At 36.7% G+C, this 13,788-nt stretch overlaps 1 protein-coding gene across 2 annotated transcripts in view; it reads right to left on the bottom strand.

Moving 5' to 3' along the window:
* Positions 1-2,594: 2,594 nt before the first annotated feature.
* LOC119573084 (gastrula zinc finger protein XlCGF8.2DB-like) overlaps positions 2,595-13,788 on the bottom strand; it is a 27,628-nt gene continuing 16,434 nt past the window's right edge. The window contains exons 1-2 of one of the 2 annotated variants that reach the window (XM_037920107.1): positions 3,706-4,970; positions 2,595-3,645 (exon numbers count right to left, since the gene is read on the bottom strand). In XM_037920107.1, the coding sequence (XP_037776035.1) occupies positions 3,387-3,645; positions 3,706-4,577 (1,131 nt within the window). In that variant the 5' untranslated portion in view covers positions 4,578-4,970 and the 3' untranslated portion in view covers positions 2,595-3,386. Of the gene's footprint in view, positions 4,971-13,788 lie in introns of those variants that run through there. The other variant, XM_037920106.1, reaches the window with a different exon arrangement.

The following is a 13,788-nucleotide window of genomic DNA, read 5'->3' as shown; positions in this document are numbered from 1 at the left end:
AAGGACATTACATAGAGGACAAAGTTTGGATCAGGATGTACATCTCAGATAGGAGTGTGTTGGTCCGGGTGTGGCCAATTCGTAAGAAGGCGAGAGCCGTCTCCCAAAACGTCTGTTTGCGATGAAATGAGCTGACCAGGAGGAGATGATAGTTTTACATATGTAATTATTAGTGCGGAGATTGACAAAGATTGCCATCAGTTATACAGAAAGCTTAAAGTAGGGTAATACTCCGTGGCTAGAATATGTGAGAAATGTGTTGGTGTGGATGGCACAGCAAAGCGTAGCGTACTAGCGTAATCTGCCTGTTCATGCCGGGGATTTCATCATGGCTGACACCCAGGCAAAATCGACATTCCAGTGTATGATAACGCATTACGAAGTTGATCTATGAGTGGATAACGACAGTGCGTGTTGGAAAATTTGAAGAGGAAGGAGCTATGGGGTGAGATAAGGAAGATGAAAGGGGGAAGGTGTGTGTATTAGGAGGTGGAGGGATCTGGGGAGGGCATAGTGTGGACATACGGGATTCGCGGTGTAACCCAGGCGGAGTGGAAATGGATAGAGGGGATGGAGGAGGGGTTAATGTAGGTGAGCTGGAGCAGGGGGGGTTGGGGTGTTGGTGGGGGAAGTAGGAGGAAGGGGGTTTGTAGGGGGAATATGAGTGGGACTCGAGTGGTTAATTTTGAATATCTTCAAAGGGTTTGGTAAAGGAGTGGTTGGGGAGTTGTGAGACAAAGGTTTTCTTATGAGGGGGGATGAGAAGACTGGAGCCTGAGGAGTAGAGGCACGGTAGGTGGAGGTGAGTGTATGGTAGGAGAAGACGGGTGGAAACGTTTAGTCTGTCTGCTGCGATAGTGCGGGGAGGGGGAGGGGAGTATTGGGGCTGAGTAGAGATTGAGTATCTGGATTTAGAATGGCAAAAGAATTTGATTGAGAAGTAGGAGGTAGGAGTGTGGAAGAAAATGTAGGAGTGATATGGTATAGGGGAGGGGTTTTGGAAACGCTGGAGGAGCGATTGAGCGACCATTATGGGTAGGGAGTAAAGAGAAAAAAATCTCGTCGATGTGCTTCCTGTCGGCTTCACGTAGAGCGAGTTCCAATCTGAATCTGAGAGTGAGTTACCACCTCAGACTTAAATTTGTGGGGGGCCCGCCACAGCTGGCAATGTCCGGGACTGTGCAGAGTTTGACGAGTACGACCAGGTTGGGCGCAGCCTAGGAGGGCATCTAAGCTGTGGAACAGCAATGTTTGGCAGATGTCCTAAACGCCAACAGTTTGACATTGACGGGGAGAGGGTTGATATGGTCAAAAAAGAGGATTCTCCAACCAATGTAAAATTAAAGTGAAGGTCATGTCAACGAAAGAAAATTCGGCAATGTTATTGAAGGCTGTTGCGATGATGACTTCTGGGAGAAATGGAGTAGCACTGTATGATAGCATCATAGTCTGGAGGCAGGAAAGTAAGTCTTCTCCCAAATCTGACCGATTTTATTATAGATAAGGCAGTTTGAGGGAGACAGACGCATTCCGGTGCAAGTTATTGAGAGTTGAGGGTTGAGTTTTCTGCAGGAAAGAGTTACTAGAGAGATCAGTTAGAGTTGAAATGCTATACCTTGGTTTGTCGGTGTTACTGTGATGAGAGGGACACAAATCGGTTACGGAAAGAGAGTTTGCCTGCTTGTTTTTGAAGACCCCCCAACTGCTGGGAGCGAAGAGTGTTGTCAGAGTAAGGAGCTGTGAGGGGGATCACAAAAAAAATGGTCCATTGGCTGGGCTACATAAAGTATCTAGATATTTGCTAGAGATGGGGGCTAGAAGGTACTGGGGGGCGTGTGGAAGAGGTAGTGTTGAGGGAGGCCAGTATTATGGAGAGGTGGACAATAAGGCTGTAAAGTAGTATCAATGGAGGATGTGGTAGGTGATGAAGGTTGTGGGGGTAAAGGTGATGAAAACTGAGCATGTTGGGAAAGTAGGAAGGTCTCCTGAACACTGAGTGTTGACTTGGGTGGATAATGTACTAGTAGGCATTGAGGAGGGGGGTAGTATCTGCAGTGAACGGAACCGCGGAGAGCCTGGGGTCGGGGAATCGGGAGAGTTTGAGTTGGTGGGGCTATTTGATGAAGGGACAAAGCCTCAATGCCCTAATAAGGGTATAACATCATTATTGGCCATGGTAAACCTGGAGTATGTTGAGGAGAGAAACAGTCCACCCCTTTTGGGTCTCCTTGAGGGGTAAGGGCTAGACAACTACAATAGGGGAATACCGTGCCCATGGCTCCCTGAGGCCGTTCAGGACTGGCACAAAGTCAGCCTTTCATCCTTTTAGCTCGTCTCTAACATCTTAGGAAGTGGATAGTAAAAGGGATTGGGGAAGGGGGGCCAAAATGAAAAAGCAGGAGGGGAAAAAAGACCATGCAAAATTAGTTGAGTCGAGGGGTGAGTCCCAAGGTAGGGGAATTTCCTAGCATTGTGGGTCCCAGTCTTCGCCTCCAAAGCCCCCCTATAACAACAGGCAAGGGATTGGGGGATCAACAGATGTAAACATACAGCAATTTAGGAAAATGAGATACTAAGGATAGACAAAAAAATGGTCAACAGTGTTAATTTTACTAAAAGAGAGCATGCATTACATGAAATATAATTTACAAAGGACACACACTTTGTAGGCCACTTTGAGCAAGCCTTGGGGCTGCGTCCTAAAAAGGTCAAACACGCCAGCCAGCTAAAGCCTTTCAGTTCTGAATAACAATAAATCATCCCTTCTTCTCGCAACCTTTCTATTTCCAGCATCTCAGCTCAAGTGAAGGCAGGGCGAGGGCAGAGATGGTAAGGTGATGCAGTGATTCACAAGAGCCATTGGGGTGCTAGGAATCCAGCTAGAAGCCAAGGGGGTGCCAGAATAAAAAAGTCTGGGAACCACCAGCAAATTACTCTTGGTCTCCCCTGGCCCTCTCCTGATCAGCACCTGGACATGAGCAAGCACACTGTGGTGATGGTCCAGCATGACCCGTTTAACTACTTCTATTACCATGTATATGAATAACATATTATCGTTATTATACTTATAAATGATATAACTTTTAACCAATATCGAACCAGAAAATATACTCTAACATCGATAACAACCAAAGACAGTGTATACTCTAAGGAATTTCTTTCTTTTTTACACTAAAAATACTAGTTTGTTTGCATATTCAAAAGTACATAATTCATGCTACACTAAAACCATAACAGCTACAGTTACGGTCATTTTATGCTCACAAAGTTTGATGGCATTTTCTAGCATAGTTACAATTAAACTCTTTCAGCTCTTTTTATGTGCAGCCCCATACAATACCTTCATATAAACGATAATCATATTTAAATATTTGCTTCATAAACATTCAGTCTGACACAATTTCTTCTTTTACAGTTATATGTTCCTCCACTTTAATTTTTTCTTCCATTATACATGTCCTATACATGTCATACGTTTTGATATCATTATCTGGTTCTTCTGACTTTACAAAGATTGGTTCATACTCCGACTTGATAAAGTCACCGGCTACATTATGGTAAGACTTTTGCAACCTAGGTTGGAGACTGTACATATTCTGGTCATTTTCCGAGGCACAAGAGGTGTTTTCTGGATGTTCTCCTGCATGAGCTGATAAATTGTTCACTCGTGATTCTTTTATAACAGTTGCAGTCCCGAATCCCTCCTCGGCTGAGTGGGCTTCGATATGCTTGGATAGAGTCTTTTTTGACATGAATTTCTTCTTGCAATGTGGACACGAAAGCAGTTTTTCCCCTGTGTGAAGTCTTACATGCTTCTTCAGATCAGAACTTGCAAAGAACCTTTTTTCACAATATATGCAGGGGTATGGTCTTTCACCTGTGTGAATTCTCACGTGCAGTCTCAGGTGACCTTTCTGACTAAATTTTTTCTCACAGTGTGAACACGTGTATGGTCTCTCGTTTCTATGAAATCTTTCATGCTGATACAAAGCACTGCTCTGCACGAATCTCTTAGCACAATAGGAACACTGATAGGGTCTTTCTCCAGTATGTATTCTCATATGTTGTTCTAAGTGTGATTTCTGTGCCATTTCTTTGTTACAGTGTGAACATTTGAATAATTTCTTGTCTCCATGAGACTTTTTATGGATTTTTAGATCTCGCTTCGATTCAAATTCTGCGCCACAAATAGAACATAAAAACGGTGGAACAGCTACATCACGCTTGGCAGGCTTTCTTATGCATGCATGTTTTTTCAAGGAAGACTTTGCAGTGAACTTTTTCTGGCAGTTTGTGCATTCGAAAGGCTTCTCGCCGTTATGAATCCTAGCATGCTCTTTCAGATGACCTTTTTGGGTGAACTGTTTATCGCAGATAGTGCATTTGAACGGCCTTTCCCCTGTGTGGACTCTCAGATGGGTCGTTAAGTTGTGCTTCCAGTCGAACCTCTTGCTGCAATACGAACACTGGAACGGCTTGTCTCCCGTGTGGTTCCTCAGGTGCTGTTTCATGTTCTGTTTCCACCGGAACCTCTTCTCGCAATACATGCACTCGAACGGTCTCTCGTTGTCATTCATGATGAGGGGTGCTTTTGTTAAATACAAACAAAAACAATAGCGTTATGAACCAAAGAAAATCGGATGCTTTTTCTGGTATTTTCACTCATAATTCTATTTTTCTTAAGTACCAACAGTTTTTAGATAAGACTTAAGTCCTTCCCACTTCCTCTTTCAAATCTATTCCTTTGTTGATTGCGCTTCCTCTTCGCAATTTCCCTTCTCTAGGTCAAGGTTTTATTTTTCAAAAGTTTCTGTTATTCTTTTTCTCGTTACTCATATCTTCTGTGTTTGAACCGTCTCCCAGCTCTGAATCCTGTGGGGAAAAAATAAAGGAATTAATTTTCATTCGTGTTTTTTATTGTGCATTTATTACATTACCACCAGTAACTTTATTTCCGTGATTTGTCTTCGTGTTTCCCTCTTGTATTATATTCTTATTTACTATAATAATTATCAGATACTTGTCAAACAAAGACAGAAAAATAAAGAGAAGGAATATCGAATCTTTGGGAATATATAACAAAAGCAGCAATAATAATAATAATAATAATAACAGTAATGATAACAAATGCAGTAGTAGTAGTAATAGATGGCAGTGCAACAATCATAACATGCTCAGCAAAACATATCTAGCAAATAACTATAGACTATCTCGCAATAACAATATTCAATAATAATAATATTATTATTATTATTAATATTATTATTATTATTATTATTTATTATATGATTTATAACATAATTAACAACAGTTTAACAATACATGATGACGATGATGATGTTGATGGTGGAGTGATGGTGATGGTGATGGTGATGATGCTTGTGACGACAATATCCATATAATACGTGTATTATAACTACTATCTACTATTAAGAAAACGGTAACAATGATGATACAATACGACGATACATAAAAAGAGGCTGTCTGCCCACAACAAAAACATTGCAAGAGCAATTTGGCAACGCAATGACGCCATTGAATATGTAAAGCACAAATGCGTCAACTTAATTATGATCATAAAAGGAAAACATCTCAAGAAAACCGGACCCGAAGAGGAATACTCTATCTTAGAAATAAAATATAGCCAGTTCTATTAAATACATTATACATATAGACACTGTATTTTGAATGCGCAAAGTTTTATACATGTTATTGGACAATGGTTACAAACAAAATATAATGTGCTAGAACATCAGAAAGGTTATAGAAACACAAAAACTGGGAAATGACATTTAAGTCAAGTCAAAGGATAACAGTTTTAATTATTACAACAATGGTAACATTATACATACATACATACATACATACCATACCATACATACATACATTACCTACATACATACATACATACATAGCTGTATATATATATATAATGTGTCATATATATATATATTGTATATATATATAGATATATATAATATAATATATAATATACATATACATACACACACGGAATGGGAATGTGTGGGGACCAGGTTGGTAACTACTGTCCCTGTATGCCAGCAGAGAACACAGTTAATGAAAATGGTAATATGATTAACCAATTATCAATACTTTTCGATCGGTAGATCTGCCTCTACCTTAGTTTTACAAATATAACCGGTTACATTTGCACACATGTAAACGGTTACATTTTACAGACGTGGACTACACGAGGTATTTTTTTTGTGCAGTGTTTTATTCTCTTGTTTCGTTACGCTCACATAACCCATTTTTCACGTATCTGCATTTTTTTGCGGGATGTAATTGTTTAAATATTACTAGACAAGTCCCTGAAAAGTGCAAAAGGTCCTCTCTCCAGTCTTACTATCGCTTCAGCACCCGCTTCAATGTGCCAGTTTCACTCAGCATTTGTTTCGTGTCCTGTTTCAGGGCCAAATCTTGGCTCACTGCTTTTGCCCAGGATAACAAACTATACAGTCACCGTGTATCCCACTCTAATGATCCTGTTGCATATTGTTTTCAGAGAAGACTGAGCAGATGAGGCCATACGGTGGACTCTGTCTCTCAAAAAAAAAAAACACAAAGAAAGAAATAAAAAATCTCTAAATCTAAAAAAAAACAAGAAACAGTTTGTTCAGCAACAATTCCAGCAAAAGAAATTTTACACTAGTCACTACACCAGTTCATATGAAAACCTATAATAGCTCTTAGGATCATCAGTTAATAAAGTAAGGCATGCACTGACTAAGTATGTCAGTATTACTTTTAATATTACAGATCTGTAGCGGCAGGGTCATTTTTTTTTGTTTAGTTACATACAGTATGTTTGTGTGTGACTAAGAGTTTTACATATAAGGCAAATGCTACACTACAGGCATGTATACTTTATGCTTCGAAGAAATTCAGCCAGACTGGGTAGACGCGGACCGAAGCTATGGTAAAATTTGAGCAAGTTTTGATGTGTTTTCTTCAAAGGCTAAGGTGTTTTTAAACTCGTATAATTCCATTTCAGTTTATTATTCTCTGTGAAGAGGAATCTCGTGTAGAAGGTCGACACATTATGATTTAGTTTCATTTTCTAACTGTGGCTGTTTTCCTTTTACTTCTTTGTTGGTACACGTTTAATGTCTCTGTGTTCGTTATTTATACAGTGTAGATACACACACAATACACACACACACACACACACAACACACACACACCATAGATGAGTCTGTAGTATGTGTGCTATATATATATTATATATATATATTATATATTATATTATATAAGTATATATTATATAAATCTATATCTATATATATATAGTATATATATATATATATAGTATATCATATATATATATATATATATATAGAAGTAATAAGAAAGGTGAAAAAAAATTTTTTTAAAATTTTATATAATACTATACATACATACATATACATACATACATAAACATCCATATACATAACATACATATACATAACATAGACATCGTCGCATACTTACATAACATACATAGTATCACATAACTAACGTTATGTGTATGGTATAATATATATAGATGTGTATAGTATAATATGCGTCGATAGTATATGTATATATATCGTATTAATTATATAATAGTTATGTACATGCATATATATCTCTGTGTATATATTTTATATATAATATACATATACATATACATACAATGACATATTATACACACACGAACACAAATAAAGAGGAGCGCACGCACGCACCCACCCACCACGCCCCCCACCCACCACCCACCCACCCACACCACAACACACACACACAACACACACAACACACACACACACACACCACAGCGCACAACACACACACACACACACACACGCCACACACGTGTGTACATATATGATTATATATCTTAAGCATGTCAATAAAAGTAAAGGAAAATAAAATATACTCAACTTTGTCGCGTGATGGGTTACACGCATGCTTTCAACTTCAGCTACCAGTTTCACCAAATATCTGGTTTCAATAGAACATGCTGGTACAGATAATGTCGAAATATCACCAACAAACATGTTCTTATACAGTATTTATTAAGTGGAAACACTAAGAGTCTCTGTCGGATACATGTTAACAAAATGGTGTGTACAAAATGTGTGTCGTGATGCACATCACATGGGGTAATAGTATGCTGGAAGCTAAACTATAATGAAAATGAAAAAGGTTGCCGCCTTCCTGTCATTGTACCATTATATAATAATATTTTATTGTTTAGTATGTATTATTCAAAGTATATCCTCAAATGCATACAAACAAATATCCTTACAAATAATTTAAGTGATGTAAATAAGGGGTAACATGTGCCAAGCAAGAGTTGGTAAGCTGCCATGCAGGGCCAGCCTCAAAACCACTGGAATCCAAGTGACATGGATATCTTTCATGAAAAATAGGCCAAGAGGGTGGGTGACAGAACTATGCATCCATGGAAAAAAAATATGGGTGAAGGGCAGGTCGACTGAATATTTCATCATGGGAAATTGTTGCTGAATGTCATGTGGTGGGGAAATGTCTCATCATGAGTACACAAAGTATTTGGATTGAGCTATGCACAAGTCGAATTAGCTTGGGATTGGTGGCCCATCTACAGGGAGGACTTATGTCCATGCAAAAACTTATTCTGTGTGCCGTTATCTGCAGTATGTATATGTGTGTGCAGAAAATTTAATAATGGTCGCGCGAAAATATGAAAAGAAACACAATATTATTTGTTGTTACTCTTATTACACAGTGTACACTACCTGAAAAGATAATACAGTCAGCTCAACAAAAACAGTTTATTAACATTATGATACAACATAAAGAATGATAAATACAGATCTCAGAAAATGCTTAACAGCAAAGTGTATCTGGTAAAAAAAAAGGGTCAATAACATAATCAAGAGTGGACCAAGTTTTTGAGGTGGAGCACAAGCTACACTCCATACGAGAGTCACTGTTAGCTGCTTTACATCAAGCGAATCGTTTTGATTCAATTCCAATATGAAGAATCAATCCCATTTCATTGATTCCTCTTGATTCACCACATTAATTCATAAACAACTGTTCACACTAAGAAACTAGAGTCCCTTCAAACCAAGGCTTACTCTAGGTGCGTCAATCAAAATCACATGAGGTGTGCGTAGGCCCATTTTTTATCATAACATTAAGTCAGCCAGGAGTATATACCATGTTTATCCCAACATCCTGATCATGTAGTATGAGAATGAGTGAGAGCCTATTATACATACATAAATATATATATAATATATATAATATATATATATATATATATATAAATAATATATATTATATACATATAGTAGATATATATAATATATATATATATATAATAGATATACTATATATAAATATATAATCCTATATAGTATATATATATATTGTATATATATATATATATATATATATATATATATATATATATATATAATTAAAAATACTAATATATATATATTAAATTATAGATTACATTATATTTCTTTTTTTATTTTTTTTATTAAAAATATATATAAGATCTATATATATAATATATCATATATAATATATATATATAAGTGTTATATATATAATATATATAGAGGTTGTGTATATATATATACATTATATCTCTATATATATATATATATAATAGTATTAATATATTATATATATATATATAATATATATATATATATATAGAATATCTATAATATATATATATATATATATATATATATATATTAGATATATATATATATATACAGTATATATATCTATATATATATATCTATATGTATATATTAAATATATATATATATATATATTATACTATATATATACATTATATCTATAATATATATATAAATTATATCTATAATATATATAATATATATACTATATATAATATATAATAATATATATATATCATTATATATATATATATATATTATATATATGTATGTATTATAATTGTATATATAATAACAAAACAAATTACCATCTATTAGTTCCGCACAGCCATCCAACCTTGCAATTATTATTTCTTGTTTCAATTATTCACGGTATAGCAAGTGTTATCTGTTGTAGTTCTCCACTGAAATGATACAAGTGAAAGCATTGGTAGTTATATACAAATGACCCAACCCCTCTGAAACTAGGACCCCACCCCCCTGAAACTAGGTCCTCATTACTCCAGTTTCACCTTCAGCACCCACGTAATCATTGTACTTTCCCTTCTTTATGACAGTACCATTAGATTTTTCCTATCTTACCGTGATCATTATGTAAAATGTGCTGCTCAGTTTTCTTAAAGGAGAATATGACAATTGGGATAAAAAAAAAAAAAACTAATTGCAAACAGGTACTCCTAATGCTCTTCAACCATTTAGAAATAATTTCCAAACATTGTGCAGCTGTTGTAAAGGAAAAAGGAAAATTAAATCAGAGACAGCACAAACAACATTTGAAAGCAATAGATACCAGAGGAAGAGAAGCTACAACTGTGGAGTATCCAGTAATATGTGACACACCCATGCTCTTGCCACAACCTCCTCCTCCCCTTGTCCCCTATCCTTCCTTGGAATCTACTGATTATTTTGGTATTTAATCTCTGTACGTTTGTCAGTAAGATGCGCAAAATGATTTTAAAATCTGGAAAGAAATAAGATGAGTAAACTGGTCACACCTTAGAAAAGTCATAGCTCTATCTAATAAATCTATGAATATTTGTAGAAAATAAAAAATCAAACAAAAATACTTACGACTATATCATGCTAATATTTTTGAAAATATGAGTGGGCTGGGAGTAAATGGGTGAAACATATCTGTAAACTGCAATCTTAAATTACACTGCTAAAATGACATGACAACATTCCATGATCTATAGGAATTTTTGCAAAATACTTCATATGTGCATCTTAAAATACCAAATGACTATTCACAGCGAAAAGAGAAAAGTAAAACATTAAGTATTAAGGTTGCTATCCATTATATGACATCATGGCATTACAACTTATTCCATTGTTGTGCACACACATTGTAGGCAATAGAAATGTCTATTGATCTGGAAAGTTTCATAGATTACTATAAAAATATTACTTTTTTTCTGAGTCTATATGGGCACATGTTGTGTTCTCCCTTTATATCAATTTGTGAAGTAAATACCAAAGAAGATGGGTGACTTATTTTTTGTTGTTTGGCCCATAACATACAGCATTCACCTTGTACTTTATAGTTGTGTGAAACGGGAACTACACATAAAAAGTTACAAGCGTGGTGAAGAGGTAGTGTTGAGGGAGTGACTTGGGAGGTAAATAAGGCTGTAAAGTAGTATCAAGGGGGGAGGGTAGTTGATGAAAGGTTTTGGGGGGAGGGTGAGGGAGAGGGGAAAAAAGGTTTCCCCAAAGGTGGGACTTGGGTGGATAATGTAGTAGGGATTGAGGGGGGGGAGTATCTCGTTTTAAAACCGGGAAACCTGGGGTGGGGAAACGGGAGTTTTATTTGGGGTTGGATGAAAGGGGGGAAACCCAATCCCCCAAAAAGGGGGCATAATTTTTGCCTGGTAAAATGGGGTATGTTGGGAAAAAAAACCCCCCCTTTTTTGGGGGGGGCAAAAAAAAAGGGGTACCGTCCCCCTGGGTCCTCAGGCTTTGGGCTGGAAAACCCCTTTTTTTTTTGCTTCCCCAATTTTGGAAGGGAGTAAAAGGGATTGGGGAAGGGGGGCCAAAGAAAAGAGGGGGAAAAAAACCCCAAAAATTTTGTCAGGGTGAGGAAGGGGGGAAAAGGGGGTCCCGCTTCGCCCCCCCCCAAAAAAAAAAAAGGAAAGGGATTGGGTGGTCAACAGTTAAACATACGCATTTTGGGAAAATGAGATACTAAGGTAGAAAAAAAAATGGTCAACAGTTTTAAATTTTACTAAAAAGGCATGCATTACATAAAATAAAATTTAAAAAGGGGACACACACTTAGTGGCCATTTTGAGAAACCCCTTTGGGTTTGGCTGCTTTTCCCAAAAAAGGAAAAAACCGCCCCAGCTAAAGCCTTTCATTTTCTGAATAACAATAAATCATCCCTTCTTCCCCCGAAAACCTTTCTTTTTCCAGCATCTCAGCTCAAGTAAAGGGCCAGGGCGAGGGCAGGATGGTAAGGGAGGCAGTGTTTTCACAAGAGCCTTGGGGCCCCGGAATCCAGCTAGGAACCCAAAGGGGGGTGCCAGAAAAAAAAAGTCGGGGAACCACCACAAAACCCCTTGGTCCCCCCATGGCCCTTCCTGATCAGCACCGGACAGGGAAAAAGCACACTGGGGGGTGAGGCCCAAGCAGGGACCCTTTTAAACTATTTTTTTACCATGTAATGAAAACATATTTTTTGTTTTTATATTTTTAAAAATTTAAATAAATTTTTAACCCAAATATCGAACCAGAAAATAAAAACCCCTAACATCAATAAAAACCCCAAACCCAGTGATACTCAAAGGGAAATTTCTTTCTTTTTTACACTAAAAATACTTTTTGGGTTTATTTTTAAAAAGTACATAATTCTTTGCAAAACAAAAACCATAACAGTTTACGTTAGGGTCTTTTTATGCCCCAACAAAGTTTGATGGTTTTTCTAGAAAATTTAAAATTTAATTTTATGTAAACCCCCCTTTACAAAAACCTTCATAAAAACGAAAATTTCATTTTAAAATATTTTTTCAAAAAACTTTCGCCCGACACAATTTTTTCTTTTACAGTTAAAATTTTCCCTCCACTTTTTTTTTTCTTCCTTTACAGGTCCTATACATGTCAAAACTTTTTGACATCATTATCGGGTTTTTCTGATTTTTACAAAGATTGGTTTTTACTCCAAATTGATAAAGCACCGGCTAAAATTTTGGTAAACTTTTGAAAACCTGGGTTTGGGGAGACTGTACATATTCTGGTCTTTTTCCGAAGCAGAAGGGGGTTTTTTCTGGATTTTCCCTCCTCCCATGGTTGAGGGGGTTTTCGATATGTTTGGATAGATCTTTTTTGCATAAATTTCTTCTTGCAATTTTGGCCCAAAAAAAGTATTTTTTCCCCTGTGGAAGTCTTAAAATGCTTTTCAGATCAAAAATTTGCAAAAACCCTTTTTTTTCAAAATATATGCGGGGGTAGGGCCCTTTCACCTGTGTGAATTTCACATGAGTCTGGGTGCCCTTTCTGACAAAAATTTTTCTCACAGTGTGAACCCGTGTATGGTTTCTCTTTTCTATAAAATCTTTCATGCTGATACAAACACTGCTCCCCACGAATCTCTTAGCAAAATTTGGAACCTGATAGGGTTTTTCTCCAGAAATGATTCTCATATGTTTTTTTTCTAAGTTTGTTTTCTGTCCCATTTTTTGTTACAGTGTGAACTTTTTGAAAAATTTTCTTGACCCCCATGAGATTTTTTTATGGATTTTTAGTCTACTTTGTTTCAAATTCTGGGGCCCACAAATAAAACATAAAATGGGGGAAAACAGCTAAATCACGCTTGGCAGGCTTTTTTAAAAAAAGTATGTTTTTTAAAGGGAAGACTTTGCAGTGGGAAATTTTTTTTTGGGAGTTCGTGCATTCAAAAGGCTTCTCGCCGGGTTTTGAACCTAGGCATGCTTTTTTCAGATTTTACCTTTTTGGGGGCTGTTTTTCACAGATAGGCATTTGAACGGCCTTTCCCCCTGTGGAAATTTTCAGAAGGGGCGTTTAAATTGTGTTCCAGTGAACCTCTTGCTGCAATAAGAAACACCCGGAACGGTTTTTCCCCTGTGGGTTTTTCAGGTTT

Source organism: Penaeus monodon, chromosome 5, assembly GCF_015228065.2.
Source record: "Penaeus monodon isolate SGIC_2016 chromosome 5, NSTDA_Pmon_1, whole genome shotgun sequence".
Taxonomy (NCBI): Eukaryota; Metazoa; Arthropoda; class Malacostraca; order Decapoda; family Penaeidae; genus Penaeus; species Penaeus monodon.
This window is presented reverse-complemented; position numbering and strand designations above follow the sequence as displayed.